This window comes from Ananas comosus, linkage group 24, assembly GCF_001540865.1.
Source record: "Ananas comosus cultivar F153 linkage group 24, ASM154086v1, whole genome shotgun sequence".
Taxonomy (NCBI): domain Eukaryota; kingdom Viridiplantae; phylum Streptophyta; class Magnoliopsida; order Poales; family Bromeliaceae; genus Ananas; species Ananas comosus.
In genome coordinates this window covers 6,682,082-6,706,957 of record NC_033644.1, presented here as the reverse complement: position 1 = coordinate 6,706,957, position 24,876 = coordinate 6,682,082, and the positions used below count along the sequence as shown (strand labels likewise).

General features: G+C 35.2%; 1 protein-coding gene across 2 annotated transcripts; it reads left to right on the top strand.

Annotated features, from left to right (window-relative positions):
- Positions 1,229 to 24,134, top strand: LOC109728729 (protein HAPLESS 2). Of its 2 annotated transcripts, XM_020259232.1 has the most exons (18): positions 1,230 to 1,591; positions 1,836 to 1,979; positions 3,728 to 3,816; positions 5,182 to 5,221; positions 6,481 to 6,538; positions 6,623 to 6,683; positions 8,034 to 8,112; positions 9,271 to 9,405; positions 15,035 to 15,229; positions 15,875 to 15,955; positions 16,050 to 16,150; positions 16,778 to 16,895; positions 19,849 to 19,881; positions 20,907 to 21,000; positions 21,122 to 21,210; positions 21,688 to 21,806; positions 23,178 to 23,278; positions 23,370 to 24,134. In XM_020259232.1, exons 1-18 carry the CDS (start codon positions 1,247 to 1,249, stop codon positions 23,813 to 23,815), a joined length of 2,328 nt encoding a protein of 775 aa, XP_020114821.1. In that variant the 5' UTR covers positions 1,230 to 1,246; the 3' UTR covers positions 23,816 to 24,134. The 2 variants fall into 2 exon arrangements, with proteins under 2 accessions (XP_020114823.1, XP_020114821.1); XM_020259234.1 differs by lacking the exons at positions 16,050 to 16,150; positions 16,778 to 16,895 and having other exon boundaries at positions 1,229 to 1,591.

The following is a 24,876-nucleotide window of genomic DNA, read 5'->3' as shown; positions in this document are numbered from 1 at the left end:
TTTCTCCTTAATCAAAATGCTTTTCCAAAATCTTAGATATTTATTCCAATTTTTATTCGAATAATAAATCAAATATTCATGAATAATTCATCATTCTATTTTTTATTTAAATGTAATTTAATTTAATTTTTTTTATTTTTATTTCAATCACTAATTAAGCAAACATGCCTAGCCTAGTGTAATTTTCATATCGTCTCACTAAATTATTAGTACAGTAATTTCAATTTTTTTTTGAGAGATAAATTGTATGTTATCTATTTCGTTTATTTCATTTAGAAATAAACTTAGGGCCTTTGGTTCCCGTAAAAATGGTCAGAAAATTTTTTTTCAGTGAAAAATCATTTTTCTAGCGTTTGGTTCGATGTAAAAAAATTTTATAGAAAAAATTATTTTATAGATTTCATGTAAAAACAAGCATTTCGTTTTCGCCGAATCTCGGTGGAAAACGAAAACTATCGTGGCTCATGGGGCTTCCTTGCGATGTGAGTGGTCCACACTGGACCACTGGACCACTCACCTATATATATATATATATATAGAGTCCGGCTGCTATGCTATCGATAGCACCAAACACTTGGTGCTATCAAGTTTTCTGCCGTTAGATTAATCCCTTTGATTATTTTTACCCGTCAGATTATACTATTCAACCAACCATCCACTCAACCCTAGAGGGCCCACATGATCCTAACCGCACATTTCTCAATCCAAGGACTAAAAAACTAATAGTACCAACAACTTGGTGCTATTGATAGTATTCCAGCCTAGTTCTATATATATATATATATATATATATTATATTACATATTTATTATATAATATATTTTGTTTATAAATATAAATTATAATAATTAAATATATTATGATAATTATTATATATTAATAATATATAATATATATATATATATATATATAATAAAAAATATATTAATTTTTTTTTCTTTTCTTTTTAACCAAACAACCGTTACGAAAAACTATTTTCTTTTTCCTACAAACCAAACACAAACGACGAAAAATTTTTTTCCACTAAAAATTTTTTTTCTACAATTTTATGTGGAACCAAGCACACTCTAAAACCGAAAATATAAATCAACTAAAATTTGAACTTTAAACTTGGGGTATCGATCATCAATCTATTTGCCACTTGTATTATTGACGGTCGGAGTGATTTCAAAAATTATATTTTAAGCGCACGCATCTCTGCAACAAAAATAGACGTTGGAAAGGTCGGTACCGCACCCTGATTCAAATGAAGGGATTGGGACGCGCGCGGCGAGGTACAACGACGGTTACCTCCTCCCACGATCGCGCTCCCTTCTTCCGAGCACAAACCCCTCAAACCCCCCCCCCTCTCCCTCGCTCGTCGACTCACTACTGTGCTCTCCCTTCGCCGGCCCCCCAAATGCCTCCTCTCGCCCCTCTTTCCTTCTTCCTCCTCCGCCTCCTCCTCCTCGTACTCTCCTCCCTCCCCTCGCCCCTCGCCGTCGAGATCCTCGCCAAGTCCCGCCTCGAGACCTGCGCCAAAGTCTCCGGTTCCGACGACCTCACCTGCGGCAGAAAAATCGTCGTCGACATGGCCGTCCCCAGCGGATCCGTAATTCCTAAACCCTAACCCTGATCCCGTCGTCGTCTCTTCTTCGATCGCGACGTAACTTAGTTTAGCGAGAGCGAGAACATTAGTTTTCTCATCGACCGTGACGGTCGCGGTCGTGGTCGATGGCGAAACTGATGTTCCTGAACTCGCCAACTTCGGTTGGTTCTGAACTGCGATTCTGTCAGAATTAGCTGATAAGAATTAATGGAAATTTGGGCCTCAATTGAAACTTGCGAAATGGCAGAGCGGTGGAGAGGCTTCGATCGTCGCGGAACTGGTGGAGGTGGAGGAGAATGACACGCAGAAGATGCAGACCATACGGTCGCCGCCGGTCATCACGATCAATAAGTCGGCTGCGTATGCACTCTACGAATTGATGTACATAAGGGTAAAAAAAATGATTTCACTTGGAGAATCCGTTCTCTCTTGTTTTATTATTTTACTTTTGTGGGGGACTTTTCCCTTTAGAAAAGACTGGATAAATCCATGAGCAATATCATGCTAGGAAGTTGAAAATATGCCTTTTCTTTGCTCAATGCTTTATAAAGTAGCATTTTCCACTAGATGTTGTGGATAGAGTGTGTTAAATTCTCAAAATCCAAAACTAGTTAGGAATGTCAGATGACTCGGTCATATGCAGATGCAGATACAGATGAACAAAAAGATGAGGTTGGGAAGTAGTATAGGAGGGGTGAAAGCAAAATGAAAGAGGGGTTGGCAAGATTTTTAAGTCAATTAATCGTCCAGCAGTATAGAGTGGCTTTTTTTTATCTTTGTCACTATATCCAAATGACATATTTGTTCCTATACACAAGCCATTCAACCCATACCATATTCCCTCTGTTCTGAAATTCTTATTATGGATTCAGAGCCTTGATTAGAAAGGAAAAAAAAAAATCCCGCTTCATTCAATTGGAGTCCTAGCTCCTCCCCAGCTGTAGCTAATGATCAGCTCAATCACGACCAATCTACCAAGGCCTCCTGTCCACCACTGTTGTGGTATTGTCGATATTGCCAACTTCTGCCAACTTCCTTACTTGGTAGCCTGCTTTGCTTCTCTCTCAGTACCAAAGAGGCGATCAACGGCGGCATCTCTTCCATTATGCCAATCTCCCTATTTTACAATTGTAATACCCTATTAGTCCTACATCAGATGGAAAAGAGGTTTTGATTGGGAATATCAAAGGCCTTGCACCCTAATAATAATAATCGGGTTTAAGTGTTTAGGGCTAGTGGTTTAGACCTAACGAGTTATTATTGCTAGTTGGTCGGGTTGTTGTAATTGGTATCAAAGCCGAATACCAGTCGGAAGTGTAAGAGCTGAGTGCTATTCGGGGCAAGGTACTACACCATGAGTTTGGTAAGAGCTACCTCTTGAGCCTGTAAGAGCCATCTCTAAATTCATATCTAATATCGCTTGATAATTTTGATCTATAAGTGTGATTGAGTTTGGTCTTGACGAGAATGTTAGGATCTAAATGGGGGGGAAGTCGTAACACCCCAATAGTTCCACATTGAATGGAAAAGGAGTTCTAATTGGGAATATAAAAGGCCACGCACTTTAGTAATAATAACTGAGTTTAAGCATTTCGGGTTGGTGGTTTGGGCCTAATGAGTTCTTATTGCCAGTGGGTCGAATTGTTACAACAACACTCTTAGCAGCCTCATCGCTAAGGTCCAGACAAGTTTTATTATCGCTTGTAACAGGCTCAGTTTTGGTTGAAATTCTCCTACAAATGGAATTTCCTCCTATCTCTAGTCTCTTCAGAAAGTGGTGCCTTCGGTGTCTCCAGTCCTTCATGGTCACTCCCTGTCGCGAACTACGTGCTGCCAATCCGCTCGGCCTTTTGGCCTCAATGAACTCCATGTACCAAAAACAGTGTTCCAGCATATTGAAATGTGTCACCTAGAAATTTCTGTGACATTGTCAATCTTTGTCCTAACTTTTGCCCTTTTATTCATGTGATATCTCATATCTGATAGAAAAGATTGGTTATAGTAGCAATTACTAAATGAAACATATTCCTATAAAATTTTAATTGTGCATTGACCCTACTTGCATGAATTCTTAGGTTTCCAGACATTGATACCGCTTCTTTTCTTGTTTTAATGTGCATTATTTGTTATTTTCTTCAGGATGTGTCTTATAAACCCGAGGAATTCTATGTCAAAACGCATAAATGTGAACCAGATGCCAGTGCAAAAGTTGTTGAAATTTGCGAAAGGTAAAAAACAAATGTCAATAGTTATGACATGTTAACTTCTCTTTGTTGTCATGGTTTTTTTTTCCTCCTTTGACCTAACTCTGTTGTGGCAATTTAACATGCTCATTTGTTCAAGCAACTTGATCACTGCCTTGCTTGACAGTCCAAAAACTAGTTAAAGGTCGAGAACTTGTATTAGGAATTGATATTTCTTCAATTCTTCATTTACTGATGATGAATATTTTGAGTTAGTACCCTAAAGTGTGGTGCAAATTTCTGTTCCTCTGTACTTCTCATTTTGTCTTCTCTATCCTTGTAAATTTTGATTTCTTGCCCTTTTAGATGCAGGTTATTTCATGCAAACTTGATAAATCCAGTTTATTTTTCCTGCTACAGCTCTCGACTAATCTAACCTCATATGTTAAATGGGTTATGCAGCATTGTGGAAGATTGGCCTACTAGCTTGGGAGGCCATAGTTTTGGTTTGGCGCCATTTATTTCAATAGTGTAGTTGACACAGACATGAATGACCTAACTACTAATCTAAAATAGTTGGTTTTGCAACTTTCTCTTCATCCTAGTCATGCTCATTTTTCTCTTGCATGGTATATGAGACCATTTTCATGTAAGCTATTATTTGGTTGGATCTAATGGTAATATAAGGCATCTGAAGGACTGATTATAGTTTTCGTTGATACATATGGAATGCAAATTCATGCCTACTTTGTTTAATGTTTTGTCGATACATAAGGAGCAAATTTCATGCCTACTTTGTTTAATAAGCTATGTCAGATAAACAAGCATATTCTGAAATCCTTTTGCAAGAGTTGAAAATGACGTTGCTTATTTTTCATTATTTTGTTAAATCACAATTTTCACGACAGAACATAATAATAATTTGATGTATGATGGTAATTACATTAAGCTCTCTGTACAGGCTATCTTTTCTTTTCTTTTTTTGGGGTCAGTTTCATAGCTTATCACTCTCATGATGTTAGTGATGTTACGCTTCTATGAGCTTATCTGCGCTACGTGCACGCTAGCTCGGAATTCATGCAACATAAATTTGTACTTGAATCTTCCTAGCTAGTAGTTTAATACTGTTTCAACTTTTGCTGTTGGATAAATATCTCTTTCTTTTTTTTTATACCATCTGTTTGCTCTAGAATTTGCTCTGTTTAGTTCATTGCAATTTTTTTGTAGCTGTTAACTCTATTGTCTGCATACAAGTTGCAAACCCAAACTGTTTCTAGAACTAAATTTCATTTGTATGTCTGGATATAATCTTTTCCAGTCAAGTGGTATTTGTATACACTTTTCATGTGGTACTTTTGCATACATGAAAAATTTATCTGTTTGTTTTTTTATATTTGTTCGATATTGTAGGTTGCGGGACCAAAATGGCCATATTATTGAGCATACACAGGTCAGATATGTTTCATGTCATTTTTTCATCTTCTTCACATTGCAAACTAGTGTGAGAAGATTAAACTTGAATGACAAGCGAAGGGTAGGCATACCTGAAGTGACTTGTCATTTTTTGTATGCTTGTGTAAGGATGAGTTAAAATATGGTTGAGATATAGGCTCATAATTGGGAGAAAAGGGAGATGGGCTCATAAAAAACTCAGTTACTATTTATCATGGTTATAATACTTAGGACTAGTAATATGCTGATTTGCCAATGATGTTGTGCCAATTTGGTGGATTAGGTTAGCAAAGAGTCAAGTCTGAACTCATGTCCCCCATTAAGGAACTTATGAGTACAGGATATCAATTTTCCATTGCAAATACTGCACCTAAGAACTGAAGTTCTTAGATCGACCTGTCTTTTAACAAATTGGTGAAATATTTTTCATAGGCGTGAAACAAAATGGTATTGGAGTAACTAAGTCTATATTCTTAATAATTAACATCCAATTGATGAATTTTCCTTCTAGTTTTTCACCTTCAACCATGTATCCATGTTCTCTACATGAATCTGATTTGACTCATTTGATTGTTATTCGCTATGTTCCATTGTTCCTATCCTTTTATAAACCCGATTACTAATCATTCACAATTGAAGTCTTTACTAGCTGAAAAGATTCTATTAGTTAAATATGTCTGGAGCTGTAATTGTTTTAGCTTTAAAGCTACCCTTGCATTTAAGCAAGGATTATCTCTCTCTCCATGTGCAATACATAAAGGGGCACTCATATCATTCCAGAATGATGAATAGTTGCTGTAGTTTTGGCCTAATTGCATCTGTTGGCTTTAACTGCATGATTTTCATATGTTAAATTTGTGTTTGCTAGACCATAATATTATGTGATTGGGATATTCTTCTCCCTTTTCTTGGGAAGGTATGTTCCAGTTGCTATTGAAGAGCACAATCGTGTCTATTAATTACCAAAAAAATTTTACCATGTACGCAAGGTTTCCATAATAATAAGGAAGGTTCTTCCCGCTGGTCTTCTTTATTATCATTCCACTTAGCTTTCAATAGGAATTTTAATTCTATTTACCGGAAATTCCCTCAGCTGAAACACTGAGCTTTGTCTTACACACATGCTACAACTTTTAGCCTTTTAGTTATTTTGCCATGAGGCTGTTTTCTGGCTGCATATCTGCTATGATTCCTGCATTCTACTCAGTTTTATAATGCTTGATTAGTATATTTCTGTCTATTATGCTTTTGTAACAGCCAATTTGTTGTCCGTGTGGGCCTCAAAGACGTGTTCCTTCTTCTTGTGGAAACTTTTGTAAGGGCCGAATTTGACCTTCTGCTCTCTAGTAGTTGTTTATCATTTTGATTTCTCTGACTTGAAATATATCTGTCCAAGAAGTCGACAAATTGGTGAAAGGGAAGGCAAATACTGCTCACTGTCTACGGTTTCCAGGTGATTGGTATGGTGATCATAACATATTGCTGCTTCCCTAGGTGGTAGTTGACAAGCACATTTAGGCCCTATTTGAATTTCATAACAAGTTATCCAGTGATAACTTTACTCCATGAGGATTTTCTTTTGTGATTGCAAGTTGGGAGTTTGATTTTAGCTCCTTGGAAGGTCTTGACAACCATGATTTGGTAGGATAACATATTTTACTAAGGAGATGACTTATCTTGTTCCAAGAAAATGACATGAAGGTTAAATATGGCATACTTTTCTAAAGATCGATTATACTCATCTACCAAATTCTACTAGTTTTTTGAGCAAATGAAAGAGATGGGCTGAACAAGATATTTGTGCATCCAAACAGGGGCATAAGTAGATGGTTTTGGATACTAAAAGTATTAGGCTTCTTCATTCATCTGATAAACATCTGAAAGACGCACTTATTCTTGCTTTACTGGATAAAATCTGAATTTCTTCACACTGATTCGTATTCTATATCAACTTTGTTATAAATGTCCTGTGTTATATAAATCTGTGATGTTTAAGTTCAGTGAAAAAGATTTCACAATGTGTAAATGCATCTCTATTTGGACTGAGCTTTTGTTATTAATTTGTCATTTCGTAATCTACATTGGAATTATTATTACTTAACATTGGAAAATTTGGGGGTACTCTCGTTTACTAATCTTTTTGCTTGTTCAAAAATTTTACAATTTTGTTTTTAGCCATAAAATATTTTTCTTTTGCCTTTTGGTTCTCAATGGCTACAAATGAGCTACTGCCGACCATTATGTGCATATCTAAGAAGGGCATTTTGGTTTACTTATAATGGCATGGAAAATATGGTTTTTCAGCATATTCTTCCGATGTTATGACTATTTTCAAGTGCTCAATTTGATGATTCACTTTTTGGTTGCATGTTCCCGAGGTGAAAAAGTCATTAACCAGTTAGATACTTAATACTGGTATAATTGCTGTAGGTAACCCCATCCTTTGCCTTGTAAGAATCCTCATGAACTTCCAGAAGTTCCATGCTACATTTATAAGCAATGGAAGGTTGCCATATCGTTATAGAACTGGCTCACCTTTAAATTGTTGTTTCCAGCTGGCTCCATTTTGGCAGAAAAATGATGATACTAATTCTAAAATAATGACCAATGAAATAGTTCTTTAAAGTCGCTCTGTGATGACTGATGTATTCTGTTTATGATTCATGATTTGAAACTATGCACTTTGTTCTTAGAGGTATCTTTACCTGATTATGCATCGTAATAATCCTTCTTTCATAGATCTTTGATTGCTGGGAGGTTTATTTTAATCTCTGTTCACACTGATATTGCATTGACATTTTTTTGGAAAGGTTTCATGTTTTTGGTATTGGAAGAAGGTCACTTGGATTTAGCGTCAAGATACAAGTGAAGAAAGGATCTTCTTTATCGGTTAGTATCGAACTTTGCCCTACACCAGGTTCTAATTTTTGTAATGTAATCATCAAATTTCATTCTAATAGGGTTGTCTTGGATTCTTTTTTGACACATATCATATGTCGTTATGTTGGTGTAGTTATGTATGAATGGAGATACATATAAAGCATATTTCCTGGCATTGCAAATCATTCTTTACATAATTCTGACTTATATCCTTGCTTATTTGAGGTGCATCGATGTATATACGCTGTAGGATTAAGCATGCATACACATTTATATGCTCATGTATGTCTCTCACTATGCATATATATGGATGAACATTTCCATTATGGATTATAAGAAAAAATGACACCCCAATATCTACTACGGTTGTGATATCACGAAAGGCACCTTGTGTTATGATTTAATAATGTATTTTCACCCAAAAATAGGCCCTAATTACGAAACCCTGTGTATTTAACTTTTGTTGGTGGATGTACAATATTCTTGAATAGAACAGTTTCACCTATTAAAATTAGTCTGTTTTTCAATTGAATACTCGTAAGTTTGCTATCACAAAAGATGCCGCTCCTCTTTCCTCATCCCATAAACCAGAGGTTGGTAGCATATCTTTTGTAACTAAGAGGTTGTTGGTCAAATCAAATAATGGATAAGCTAACTAAAAGGATCAATTTCCTTGTCCCACTGTTTAATTCACTCTAGTAATAGAGTGAGGTCATATAGCCTTTGTAGTTTTGTTTTACTTTCTAATACCACCAAAATGGATATTGCTTTATTAGTCTTCTTTTGATACTTTTTCTTTTCTTTTTAGTATAGACCTTGATCATTGTTGCACATTGACAATAGTCACAAAGTAACAAACAACAATCGAAAGGTTAATCACTCAAAATTGTGCATGTGATATTAATTTTGACTTTATTTCACTATTTCTTGGAATACTGATTTTTTGCTAACATCAAATGATCGTATCTTGCATTATTGTGATTTTCTGAGCAATGATCATTGTTTTGCAAAGATATGGTCAAATTTGTCGTGATAGAATATCTACATGGAGTCATGTCATACCTGAAAATAGCTATATGGAAAACTTTCCTAAGTTGTAGTATATTAGTTGATTAATTTGCAAAGTAATCTATTTCTGTCTTTTGTCATGTTGATGCCTTCTTGCAGGAGGTCGTTGTGGGTCCTGAAAACAGAACAGTACTTTCTAGTGATAACTTCTTGAGAGTAAATCTTATTGGTGATTTTGTTGGCTATACAAGTATCCCATCATTTGAGGACTTCTATCTTGTGACTCCTAGATCGGTAATTAATAGTCTGATTTATGTGTCTTTATATGCTCATCATCTCTTTCATAATTAGCATTTTGCACATAGTTTATTTTATAGATACTTTTTGAATCTTATATTTATTTCTTTATACGTGGTCCAAGCCCTGGTTTAGATCCTTCTTTTAATTCAATTTTTCCATTCATACCCTCCGTTTTGTTAAACAAATCTTTATAAAATTTTGTGCTCATTGCTGACAAAATCTTGCGCTACACACCCCTATAGATTAGTTAATTTTTATTACCTCATATTTCTTTGTCTTAATGTATGCCTTTTGCTTTCAAAATGATGACAGTTATGGAACTAATTGTAAGGGTGAAGTTACTATCAGATGCATTAAATGATTAGTTTATAACAAGTTTAACACTTCTACTCATGTAAATAAGCATTCAAACTAAGTCCATTTCTGATGTGGAAATTTTGAAATTCAATTGCTTCATTAAGCATTAGGAGTTGAATTGTCATATTTCTAGCTTCCAATAGTCTCTTGTAATCTAGGATTTTCCTACACGTGCTATTAATAAAACTACATGAATAAAGAAATACCAAAAAAAAGAGAAATATGTATAAAGAGTAGATAACAATTTACGTGGTTCAACAACTTGCTTACGTCTACTGGGAGAACGAGAGTGATATATCATTTATATGAAGAAACCAGAGTACAAGTACTCAACTTTATACCCCTTTACTTTATTATAAGAAAAGTCCTAAATAAAATATTTCAAATGAACTTCTCAAAATAGAGAGCAACTAATGAGGTTATAAATATCAATTAAGCCTTTAGGGCTCTCTGTTCTCACTTGACCACATACCACACCACTTGCTTTGTATGCCTTATGTAGAGGTAATCTTCTCTATTAATTAGCATGTGAACCATGCAATGAGAGAGACAAATCAAACTTGTCTGCCACTAATTTCTTCCATCGGCTTAAAAAGTTACTATGCATGAAACACATGCCACCATCCAAAATCATAAACCCAATATCACTTCAAAATCTTCGGTAGACGTGATGCACTGTAGACCAACTTAGATATTCACAATTCTTTTGCATATGAGAAACCTTATGGTTTGAATGAGTATCATTATTATGTTCTATACCAAAAAAGACATGTATGATGTATCTGACAAAGTTGTCTTATTTAACAATGTGATTTGGGTGGAGAGCTGATAAAATGGATTGATATTAGGACAAACATACAACTATAAATATATTAGTTATTGAATATAACTGAATACTGCGACTAATTCAATGCATTTTAAATCATCTAAGTATTATACTATAATTTAAATTCTTTAAGAGGGTTTAATGTGGTGCAAGTTATTGTTAAGTTGCAAATATATTATGAGTGACATAAGAAAACTAAAAATATTCATTATGATTCCAATGAATTAAGTTAATTTAACCTAAGTAAGATTTCCAAGTTATCTTGCTTTGAAAGTACGCTTACCAGAAAATGAAAAAAGAAAAAGGCTATTTAGATAAAAAATTTGTCACGCCCCGGATTACACGTTCCCCGGGCACGCTGACAAATCCGCTGTATACAAAGGAATTTTTCCTATATACGAAGCGATAGCTGTACCTGTAAAACATACAATACTACAAACAGTAGTATAGAGTTGCCAGAAGAACCAGTAACTAAAGACAAACTGAGTTTCATATACATACGTCAAATCCAAGATACAAAACTACTCGCACTGGCGAGTTAAACGTCTATATGTACATGAACTCCAACTAGAAACAACTACTTGCTGTAGGGGTACCTCTAGCTCGGCTCGTCTGGTAGGGCTCTAACTCGCGACGCCCTTGCCTCGATCCTGATCAGCAACAGCAGCAACCGAAGACGATGGCTCTGCAAAAACGGGGTAACAACAGGGCGTGAGAACTACTGTAAAAATAAGTAGTCCTCAGTGGGTGCTGCCCTCAACATTATCGGTCCACCCACTAAGTCTACAGAAGGGAGCAAAGATAGTAATAAATGCTGGAATAAAATCAACAGCTACAAGTTATTACACTATCATGCTCTAAACTAATCTACTGTAGTGATGTCAATCCCGACCCAATCTCTTTAGGGACTGTAAACATACCCGTCCCAGGGACTGTCAATACACCGGTTCCGCCTAGTTGGGACTATCAAGCTACCTCCACACTAACCACTCCGTGGAGAGCAAGTCCAACGGCATGAAAGACACCAACGCGAAAGCACAGCGCCCGTCTCCGGAGTGGCACTCGTGGGAGCTACCCAACCGAGTATGCAGCGTATCTCTGTCGAGTTAAAACCGGCTCTCACAAGTCTAAGTCAAGTAATCGACTCTAACTGGTCTAACAACCAGCAGGTCACGTGCCCTCGGCACATTCCGACGCCAAAACGGCGATATGGGTCCACCGTCAACCCCGACGGCACCCAACAGTTCGGAACAGTCTGAACGCTACTGTAAAAATACGCTAGGCATCCCAGCACGAGCGTAACTGAACTCTAAACTACCTGGGGTATCCATCATACCAATACTGCGATGATACAAATTTACAACGGCTCCTAGAGCTAAATCAGGTAGTGTAAATAGGTGACAGGTTCAAATTGCCGGTTTTCTCCTAATTCAATTTCCAAGTCCAACATGTATAGTTTAACTAGATTCTAGAACATACTTCAAATTCAGATTTCAGCCAATATGCTACTCAATGAATTTAAGCTAGTATAAAGTAAAAACAATCGAAAACTATACATGTTTACTAATCTCTACTTAGGAGTAAATCCGATGAAAACCCACCTCAAATGCTAACTCCTGCCAACGAAGGGAGTCTCGAACCAATAATAATCCCTGCTGGATCAACTGAAATCCTCCAAGTCCAGAAATCGAGCTATCTCCAAGCTCTACACATCGAAATCCGTCAATTCTGTCCAAATACAACAGCAGCAGAATAAAATAGGAGTTCGATCAAGCTAACCTTCACCAAATTCAGCAATCTTGGGCTTCGTGAATTCTTCTCGAAGTCCTGAATCCAACGAACCAAGTTTCGTCGCAATCTGACACTCCTACGTCGCGTACGAGCCGAAACGCCGATGGTTGACGCTGGAATTCTGCAGGAACAGCACCCTAGCTCGAAATTGATGGAGCTTGAAGTAAATAAAGTGATTTCGATGGATCACTCACCTCGAAAACCCCTCTAGAACCGGCACAACGTCGACGATGGCGAAAATCCAAGCTCATCCAGCCTCCTCGCAGCACCACGACGACGAATACACGCTCGAACGGCACCGCGGCGCGACGTCGACGACACCCGAACTCCACCCGGCTCCTTCTTGCTCACGATCAGGTCTAGAGAGAGAGAGGAGAAGAAACCATTAAAACCTCTCTCTCAACTCCTCTCCTCAGTAAATAGGCTGAGGGAGAAGGGGTTAAACAAACGAGGTAGAAAAATTACAGAATTGCCCTCTCACCTACCAAAGTGTACCGGTACACTCCTGATGTTGTATCGGTACAGAAAGTGTACCGGTACGCCTTGATGATTGTACCGGTACAACAAGCAGAAAATCTGCTGTTTGCAGATTTCAATGCCAAGTCCTGCTCTCGCGTCCCTGCTGAGTCCGTTTTTGCGTCTATTTCGCGCCAAAGCGACTCGGACTTGTTCCGACACTCTTCAGAGCTGTTGACAAGCTTCAAAAGCTGAACCCTAGGGATACTACAAAATTGTTGTGGAGGGCATGCTAACTCTTGCAATGTGCACATCTAACAAACATGTATGCTATTTTCTCTTTCTTTTTCTTCTTATAATTCTTTCTTTATTTTCTTCTTTCAATCCCTTGTCTTTCCTCTTTGATCACTTCTATCTTGAGAGGAAAGGGAAAAAAAAAAAAACCAAAATCTTGGATCTATTTATTACGTAAACCAAAAAAATTTATAAATCAAATTGTTATCCATAGATTTTAAATATTTCTAACTTGCAAATCTCCTTTTCGAAGAAATATAAAATTTCGTTAATTTTTTTTATAGTTTACAAAAATCTGAAAAGAGATCCACTTGATCAAGTTATTATGTGGTCCTATTTTTAATTTTCTTGGATAGATCTCACATTTTGCACGAGATTTACAATAAAAATTAATTAAATTTCTATTTTTAAACTTCCAAAAATAAAAAGATAAGGTTGAAGCAATTACTCTGTAATTTCTCTAGATTTTGTCATATGAAAGTCAGTTGTATAATTTTCTTCGCTAGGTCAAATAAATTTTCGCAGAAATTTCAACAGAATAATTTTCTAATTTCTACAATTTTGAATTAATAGATTTTAAAATTTTGAAGATTAAAAGATAAAATTGACGCAATTGATTTCTTATTCTACACAATGTTGTCATCATACAGTTTTTACCTCACTTTTCATAGATGAAACTCGTACTTTTTCATAAAAATGATATTATCCAATTCTATAATTTATAATTTTTAAATTTAAATAAAAGGATATGCAATCATCCAATATTGAATTTACAACTTCTAAAATTCTAGTAAAATTAAAAACTAAAATTAAAGCAATTGATATTTAATTTTTCTTAATTTATTCGTCATGTGGTTTATTGTTAAATTGTCATGGATAGATCTCACAATTTTTCATAAAAAAATTAAGAAAATTTAATTTTCTTTAATTTTTAAATTAATATTTTAAAAAATTTGAACAATAAAAATAAATTATCGGAGCAATTGCTATCCTATTCTTGTTAATCTAGTCAATCTACTGTCCCTCTTCGAATTGATATGGATGGGTCTTGCAAACATGAAATTTTTAAGAAAAAATGATTATTTGTCTATGTTTGTAATTTATAATTTTTAAAATTCTGAAAATAAAAAAATAAAATCAAAATAGTCCGAACCACATGATTTTCTCATTATATAGTCCATTTTAATTTTCGTGAATGAATCTTGCAATGCTTGTCTTTATGTAAAAAACTTGTGTAGAAGCCTCACACTATATTAATTATATTCTGTGTGAACTAAAGTTATATTTTAATTTACATATAAAAAATGCCTACCACTATATTAACTAGTAAGTGTAGTAAGTTATTGTTGCCAATAGGTCGAGACAAATTAATACAGAACCAAAATTAATAATAATTATCCCAAAACTTTCAAAATAACATTATAAGACCATATTGAGACCTTAAAATATAAAATAAGGTCAATACCAGAGCATGCCATTAGGAGGCCTTGCATGCCCATAAGTATGCATGCATGGCACGTGTCGTCACGCAGTTGTACCCAAGCCATACCATGCCAGCTGTCTACCGAAATGTTCCCATGCCACAATACTTTAATCCTTGCTTTCAACTTAATAACCTAAGTTTGGATTCTAAATTTTTATCATCTTCCTAATTTAGCCCATAAGTTGATTCAGGAACTTTTAAACCTAGCTCATGCTGATTTCACGTTTGGTATATTCAAATTTTATTTTTTATTTTATTTTAAAAATTAGGTGTACTACAGTTTCCTTGGGTATTATACGACATGGTATTGCCTTATATTCTTTGACTTCCATTTTGCCAAGCAACCTTTCATTTTGCTTTGTAGATTTTCATTAACTTTGGTGACCTCACAGTTGCTTGAATTCATTAAAATGAAGGGTACTGCTGGTCAACCACAAGAACTAGGGAGAAATTTCTCAAAGTGGATGCTCTTGGAGAGAGTTCGGTTTACATTAGATGGACTTGAATGCAACAAAATTGGTGTAGGTTATGAAGCTTATAGAGGCCAGCCAAACTTTTGCTCATCGCCATTATGGAGTTGTTTGCATAATCAACTTTGGCATTTTTGGGAAGTAAGTATGCATCCATGAAATCTTTTTATTTTCATTAAGCTCGGTAAACAAATTCTTACGTGTGTACCTTAAGCATTTTGATGAAAGTACAAAGTCTCATTTTTTTTGGAATTTTTGAAGGATTCAGGCTTCACATATTGAAAACCTAGTGAAATTTTTTGAATGATTTGTTACTTTGTAATAAATGCTTTTCTTGTTCAATTTTTTGCTTAAAAATCTCTGCAATAAATGCTACCATAAAGCTTTTATTACTGCTTTGTACTTGCTGCATTACTCGATAGATGAAGTGGGCGACATTTCTAGATTCGGTACCATTACATTAACTTTCTGATATCATCAAGATTGCATCCATTGTGATGGATAACATTCTTGCACCTGAGGTCATCCATTCTAGTATCACCAATATTTCATCCATTCTTATAGATAGCATCCTCACACATGAGGTCATCCATTCTGATATCATTAAGATTTCATCCACTGTAATGAATAGCATTCTCACGCATGTGGTCATATGAGATGCACCGAAGAGGAATTCATTAAATCAATTTTTGTTAATTCTTAGAAGAGCACAATGGTATTGGCATAAAGCCAATTGCATTATTTATACATGATATAAAGAACTCTATATTATCACACTGCTAACAGGCTGATCAAAATAGGATAAGCAGGAACCAACCACCACAGTATGTCGTGGAAGGACGGTTTGAAAGAATCAACCAACATCCGGTAATGTTCCCTTCAGCTAATACATATCTATTTCTTTTCACCTCATGCATTTTTCCTAAAGTTGAGATGAGCTATTTACATAATTATTGTACAGAGTGCAGGAAGCCATTCATTCTCTGTTGGGATTACTGAAGTCCTTAATACTAATTTACTGATAGAACTAAGTGCCGATGATATAGAGTATGTGTACCAAAGGTAACTACTACTGCATATTAGTTGTTTAGGGTTTAGGGTCTTTTCCCCACTTATATGTTTACACAGCAATGAAAAGAACTAGATAACTCCCACTCCTTAGAAGATTTCTGTAGGGTTTGTCAAGTTGCACAAGTCCACTGTGTAATCAATAATTGAGCTGTACAATTAGATTTTTCTTCGTTGGTCAAACCATCTAGTAGTGATGTTCAGTTGATATTTGATTAGCAAAACAGGTTGCTTCTTTTCAATTTTCTAGCCTTTCCTATTTTCTAAGGGAAAATCTTGGATATCATTGATGATGATCCTGATTTGATGATATTTTGCCTATTTATTGAAATAGCAAACTTGGATTTGAAGGCCTTAAAAGCATATGAACTATATGCATGTGTCCTAACAATCTAGCCTCCCATTCAAATGACAATCAAACCCGACATGCTAGCAAAGCATGTGATGTGATGTGATGTGATGTGATGTGATGTGAATACAACTCGTAAATCAACCTCGCGAATAACTAATTGTCGATCCCCAATATCATCTTTATTGCTAGGTAACATCAGGTAACAAATTTAGCAACATGTTTTCACTTTGCAGCCTGTGATAACTGTACAATGTTTCCTATTATTTCAGGAGTCCTGGGAAGATTATTAGCATTAATATCCCTACATTTGAAGCCTTAACTCAATTTGGCACTGCTACAATCATGACTAAAAACATTGGTAAACTTGAGGCATCATATAGTTTGACGGTATGCATCTGAACTATCCTTTTTTTCACTTGTAGGATCTGTTCCCAGTATCAAACATTTCTCTAAATAGATTATGATATTCTAGTTGAGTTTAATTGAAGATGTTTATGGTTTGATTAAGTATGTGATTCCTATTAGATGATTATTAAACTTTAGAGTAACATTTTATTCACATCACAGTAAGCAAGTCATTTTTCACGTCACATTTCGAGCCTATGTATGCTATTTTCAGCTCTATGCTTCATAATCTTAAGTGAAGTTGCAAAAGCATTTGCTTGCCCTGAGTCATGATAAGTTCATTAAGAAAAAAATCAAACATAATTAAAATTATCTCTGTATTCTTTTCTTGCTTCCGAATGCAAGGGGCAAACTAGAAGTTGATTTTTGTTAGCATAATGTCTTTGATGAGGAAAAAGAATAGGAAAAGTGACCCTATGGAATCAAATCTTAACACTCTTTAGATTCTTCTTGGATCTACAGAACTTGTGGTATTTGATTTTATTTTGACTTCTCCTCTTAATGTTTTTACTATTTTAGTTTTGGAAGCAATATTAATATCTATCATAGTAAAGAGTCTAGCTAGGAGGCTTCTAGAAGCATGGAGACCTTCGTGCTTCCAAGTTGTTTTCAATGATGGGACATCTGAATCAACTGTCGGCTTTGTTAAATTTGATCTAGAGTATTTGAAGTATCTAGAAAGTAAATTTTGCGATTTTTCGATATCATTTTTCTAGTAATTGAGAGAGCTCAAAATGAACAATTTAACTGTCGATGTGAGCTATTTGCAAGTTAAATAGTGTAGAAATATTGAAATAAGGTAAAATTCTGATAGAAAACTATTTATACTATATAAAGCCAGATCAATATCTTCGATCTAATATTTTAGTGTTGTATCATCACTTCTGTAAGATTTTTATTTTCAACCATTGATTTTGAGCCTTTTAGATCATTAGGTAACGATATAAAAAAATCTCAAAAATTATTTTTTGAATACTTCAAATCCTTTGGATCAAGTCTAGCGGAGCCGATTGTCGATTAGGAAGTCTTATCGTTGAAGATAACTTAGAAGCGTGGAGGCCTCAGTGCTTCAAAAAGCACTCCAACTAAGTGGTTGAGCTTAGTATTTGGAATCATGAATACTAGCTTTCCTCAGAGGTGAAGGAATAAAAACTTTGTTAGTAGGTAGCAGCGATTGGTTTATAAATGTTATCTTTTTGTTTTGCTATGACTTCATTGCTTAGGTTTATTAGAAGTCCTAATTATATCTCACTAAATGCAAATAGAGATTTTGGAACGGCACAACATGAAATGTTGATACATTATTGCTAATTAAAAGTTTATCTTTCAACGAATATTTATCTTACGTGATAGCTTCTGTTTACTAAAGAAACCAAGGATTTAAGTGTTCGCGGCACGAGCCGTGCCCCCTTTGTCATCCTGTGCTGACAAAATATCACCATGATATAGCCCCGTGCTGATGGCATGGCTCAAAACCCTCTTTTCTTTAAAATTTGCAAGTAGTTACCTCTAAACAATTATATTATATAAGTGTCAAAGAAAATAAATATCTTATGTTATTGTGTGTCGACATACTTTTTTATTTTTTGTGACGGGCATGCATTTGCACGACACAGCACGCATATTGTCGTTCCGTGCCAACAAGTTTTTGGCACGACCCCATGCCACGATACTTAAATCCTTAAAAAAAATAGTGTACGAAGCCATCGTCAGATTTACCTATATTTTGGGAATGAACCAGGATGTTTGCTATTTGAGTATCATGTAGTCAGATAAATAAAACTGCAGAAGCTTCAATTGATTTAGGTGTAGATAATGGTGATATTATGGTTCAAATGTTTGCTTCGAAATTATGAATCTACAAATAAATCAATCCTTGTGAACATAGAATACATGTATGTCACATGTGTTTGTGTATTTTAAGTTGACTTTTGATGATGTTCTGCTGTTTTAGATGTTTAAAAGAATTGATGGTACAGCACTCGTCGAATAAAGGAAAATTGTTAACTTAGCTTGGATCATTGTAATGTGAACTTATACCCATATATCTTACTTTTATGCAAGTCATGGGACATCAAGTTCAACCATGGTATATTAAGATGGATGTTTGATTCAGTGGAACATGAGCATTTTTATATTACCCGTATATCTTCTTTCTATGCTTGTCATGGTTCATCACAAGTCAGCATAGTTAAAGTGTCATATAGAATCTTGGGAGATTCCTCTACTCAATCAAAGCTAATATGAAATATTTGGACATCTTTTCTTATGACTCTTAGAAGCCTCTCTTTAATTTAATCAATTTGAAATTAACTTTTGTAGCATATCAGTTTGCTTTCAAATCACTTCTCTTTAAAAGAAAGTTAAAATTATTTAACCTATGTCATGTGTGTGTTTTCATTCTTTTTTGTTAAATTATATGAAACAACCATAATTCTCTAAAGCGTAAGCTATCAAAGAACATTATTTTTAATATTTATATTTAACACCCTCCCTTATGTTTGGGTTCGAGACATTTTGATAGGCCCAATATGTGGACTTGAATTAAATGGGAGGAGATCAATAATATTAGGAACCCAGCGAGACTCGAACTCAGGACTTCTGGCTTTGATATCACGTTAAATTATGTGAAACAATCGTTGTTCTCCAAAAGCTTAAGCTACCAGATAATATTTATATTCAACTCTCTCCCTAACATTTGGGTATTTTTTTTATATTTAACACTTCCGTAACATATTAGCATTTTTGTGTAACTTTTGCTACTTTATCTGTCAATTTTTTCTTATGGTTTTTTTATGACATGCATCAAATCATGAACACTTTATCTATAAATGAGTCATGTCAGAATTCAGTGTCTACAGGAAGCAGCATTTTCTTTGTTTTCTTAATGCAATATTTTGCTAATCTTTTCTGATTGGGATGTTGCATTTTGCAGTTTGACTGCATGCGTGGTGTTAGTTACGTGGAGGTACTCTTTATCTTCATTTGCGCTTTATAATTCTTAATTCCTTATTCAGTAACTACATAACTACGGTTACTCTTAACTACATGATTTTCACTAAGAAAAGGTGTTAACCAATATATCACTAATGGAAATTATTTGCGCTTCGTAGAAATTTCTTGATTTTCTAATTACACTATACGCTATATCTTGTTTCCTTATTTTAGAAACTTCCTCAAGAAGTGCCTTCTCTGTCTTTGTTCATATATGCAAGGCAAGGATTGCCTATGTTAAGCATGCTTTTGACTTCACCATATTAAGCATGCTTTTCTTTGCAACTCTTGGTGGCCTGAAAGTGTCACTAACCTTGGTGCAACTTCTAATACACTTTTTATCATAGTGTTGCATTTGAGCCCTTAATCATACATGTCAGATATGATTTCTTTTCTAGCTCATAGATCATTACTAGCCGTCATTCTTTTTTTTTTTTCCCAAGATAAATTCCTTGGCAGGCAATGCTGATTGCCCATCACCCACCACCTTGCTGGGCATTAATAAACAGAAGTTCATCTTTCCTTCACTATACCAGAGTGAAGTTCTTTTTCTTTTTACGTTTCTGAACATTGATATTTAGTTCTTCAGCTAAGTAGTCTCGTCTTTTATTTATTTTTATTATGTCAAATACTTTGATCTACAATCTTCAGCTATTAAGAAACTAGTTGATTTACAATCTTGAGCTATTAACAAACTAGTTGATGTAGACTAACTAGGGATCTTGTCAATTTTGTCTTAAAAAATAGTATTCAATTAAGAGCTTATGTTATAGATTCTTTCTTGCCATATATCTTAAAGGTTATTTTGAAGTTACCATTCTTAGACATGTCAACTCAAATCATCCAATATTTCCTAGTTGGACGAAAGTCCCTTGTTTAGCTGAACCACCTACTGCATGATAGTATAGTTTTATAATAAATACATTATTCTGATCATTTGAACGCATTACTGACACTAAGCTGAGATTGGTCACTTATCTATCTGTCTTTCAAGTGCAGGAACAGTTCTTTATTATGAAACCAGATGAGGTTGTTAGTCGATCGTTCTACTTATATCCAACAACAGATCAAGCTGCAAAATATCGATGTGCAGGTGAGATGCAGATAATAATGAAAAAAGATGATCTACTAATATATTAAGTTTACCCATCTGTCTTTAAGTAACTATTTTCATTTACACCCTTTGTGAAACTGTCTTTTGTGCTTCAATGCAGCAATTTTAAAAGCCTCGGATTTTACTGAAGTTGACCGTGCAGAGTGCCAGTTCACTACTACAGCTACCATTCTTGATAATGGATCACAGGTTTCTCTAATAGTTTTGAAAGTTGTTTCTGATTAGTACTATGAAAGTTGTTTCTGATTCGAACTCTTTTGTAATTTTTGTCTTTGAGGTAAACAACCAAATTGAAATGGTGAATGTCTCTCGTTAGAATTACATGACATACTGGTGACAAGCTTCTTTTGATGTAGTCCTCATGATGCAAGTATTATTATAATCAACATCCTTATCAGGAGAATGTTTGGGCACTACTAATGCGACTTACCCCTCTATGTCTGTTTGGTCTGTGTACTACACTAGATGTAAAACTTCGACTCTCATTGCATAGATCTGATTTGCTAATTTGGCATGTTGTAGCTGTCCTAATAGCATTGGCATCTGCTTAATTTATCTTCTTATTTTTCTGATAATGAAAACATTCATCACCTGCAGCATTGACATCCTTGTCAGTATAAATTGCCTTATATCAGCATTAATCTCTTTTAGTTAATAATTTTGTAGATTGTTCCTGCTGATGAACCTAAGAAGAATGGTATCCATGCTTTCTTTGAAGCTATCAAGGGTATGTGGAACACAATGTGGGATGGTGTGATCGACTTCTTTACTGGTAAAGCATGTAGGTATGTTTCGTAAGTTCTTTTCACCATGAGCACTCCGGCCTGGAAGAACTATGAATTTTCTTCTTCAAGTTTGTCAAATTTTTTCGTGAACATCTTTTTTATTATTTCTCAAGGAAAAGAACCTATTTTATTATATGTAAACTTTTTTAGCTCAATATGCAGAAATTTCATCCTTTGATATTTCTATTGAAGTTTTTAAACAACCTATAAACACGATAAAGAACAATAAGTGGATGGACATTGGCAAATGTTCTCCTCTTAGGAATCCTAACTTCCTCAAGGGGCAACTAAGCTTAAAGATATCAGTACTACCTGGTCCAAGATAACTAAAATTTACGTGAAAAGTCTGAACAGATATAATTAGGACATTCGGGAATTTTTTCGGCCATATATGTAGAGCACTCTTCTTCATACAATTATTATTTATCTAAATTCTTAGGCGTTCGGTTTTTAATTCTTCGCAAGTAATACTCAATAAATGGACTTAGTAATGAAATAACTAATCCACTCTAATTACCTCGGCTATTAACATGAGGTTATTGAACTTATTCATTTTGGTTTTTTTCTTTTTAAATGTGAATAAAAATATTTTGCACATACCGCGTTTACTAGATTTATGCAATTTGAGTAGTCAATTAGTTTCTACTCATGCAAATAGTTTCAATTAGGGTACATATGATTATCAAGTTGAAAGATAATGGAATATCTGTACAGTTATTTCACTCGAAGAATCTGAATGTTGAGGGGGTTGGATCCGGGATGGGTTTTTCAAAAACACAAAATCAAACTCGACTATCGAACGGAAACCTAAACCCGAACCTAAATCTGATTTTGAAAATTCATAGCCAAACCAACCTGAAAATATAACCAAAACTCGAAACCAAACCACCCAAAAACCTAAACCCGAAAGCAATCATTTCTCTCTACCAAATTTAAAACATATCATACTCGAATGTAAATTTTTAAAGTACAAGTTTAAATTTCTATATATTATCTAATATAAAACCGGTTCGGGTTTGGTTTGGGTTTGGATCAGGCATGGATAAAAACCATACCCGTATCCGAATCCGACTCTGTCGGGTTTTCTTTTCTTTTCCTTTTTTTTTGGTTTACCCATAACCAAAACCATACCCATTTAGCATCGGCGAAATCCGCCCAGTTTGAGGTCGGGTTTGGGTAAAATCTCAGGTATTCGTACCCATTGACATCCCTAATCCTATGTCGGTCCCCACTAGCATTGTTCTTAGTAAATGGCTTGTGTGTTGAATAGTTATATCATAATTTCGAAAGTTAATTAGCTTATGTTCATGGTTCGGGAGAGTTCTCATATTGCAGCATCTGCTAATTTCTAGTTTCTTTCTTTCGGGATAGGAGTAAATGTGCGAGCTTTTTCGACTTTAGTTGCCACATGCATTATGTATGTATGAACTGGATATTGATGTTCGGATTACTCCTAGCAATACTACCAACAGGTACCTTTTCCCCATCAACTACTAATGATTCCTTACTTTGCAGTGCTTCTCAACCAATTCTTAAAAGATAAAACTGCTTTTGAAACTGCAGTGATAGTTCTTTTATGGCTTCTACATCAGAAGGGCTTCTTCGATCCACTCTATGATTGGTTGGAAGATCGATTCGGAACCAAATATCGACACGATCGTAAGTATTCAAAGCGCAAAAGAGCACTTAAACATTCTCATCATCATGGAGATGGTCATCGCAAGCATCACAAAGGCACGTCACATACACTAAAAAGGGGGAAAAATACTCATCATGTGCTCCATAAACACGACCATTTTGAGCCGGACCGACACCTCAGACACGAGAATGCTCTTCGCGTCCACAAAGAGGGTCACAAGCATAGACATAGCACGGCCTCAAGTCGTATGCAACAAAGAGAGAGATTGAGCAGGCATGGAACATTTTTGAGGGAGATTGAAGTCATGGAGCACGAAACAAGTAAGCAGCACAACAAGAAGAAAATAGGGCACAAGCATAGTCATGATTAGCACGCACGGAGACTACTCAAAATCATCATGGTAAAGAGTAGCAAAGTTTGATGGGATATTGTGTGTTTCCTTCTGTATCTCAGTCTTTGCTTTTTGTTGTTTTGTAAATGTGAGAGCGTAGTAGTGCTTTAGAAATAGGCGAAAGTTAGGGTTATTTATTGTGCCTTTTTAATCGTGATCGTAGATTCATTTATTAAGGTCTGCAGCATTATTGGTGGATGCAGATTGTCTTTGACATTGATGTCAATAGCATGTTATTAGATTCACCATAGAGGGATAAAAAAAGAATTAAGGGATGATTGCTGCCATCTGAATATCACATTGAGAATGCATTTTGAAATATTAGGAACATACAAAAAAGAAAAAGAGAGGAACAAAGTTGTAAATTTTTGGTAGGTAAAATAGATTTGATACTGGCCCCTAAACCAATTCTCTTTTGGTTGGCACCTCCTTAAATTTGATTCTTTTGAATTAAGTTCTGGTTTTGTTCCTTTTGGTTGGCACCTCCTTAAATTTGATTCTTTTGAATTAAGTTCTGGTTTTGTTCGATTTTAACTACATTGTTTTTGTTATATCTACTAATGGAACTGAGGATTTTATTAATCATCAGCTACTTATAGCTACACTGTTGAAACGGCAGCAATTCGAGTATAAACGGGCTAAAACAGTGGAAAATGCTTGAATAATAAGGAGACCCTCATCGTTCACACTCAATGGGCACCCTTCAATTTGCAATCGGGCTTTTTTTGCATTTACCCCCAGGCAAATTTTTATTTTAAAAATAACTCTGTCAAAATTTAATTTGCAAAAATGGCCTTAGGCCTGCCACGCAGGTGCCACGTCAGCGCCACGCGGGCGGGGCTGGGGGCGGTAGGTAAGTTAAGCACGGTGAACCATTCACCGTGTCTAAACACGATGAACCATTCACCGTGTTTAGTACGTATTTTTTTTTATATTGAAAAGAGGTTAGAGAATTTATATTTTCTTTCCTTTTTCTTTTTCAAAAATCCGAACCCGAACCCGAAAATTAAATTAAAATCCAAACCCGGATCCGAACCTGA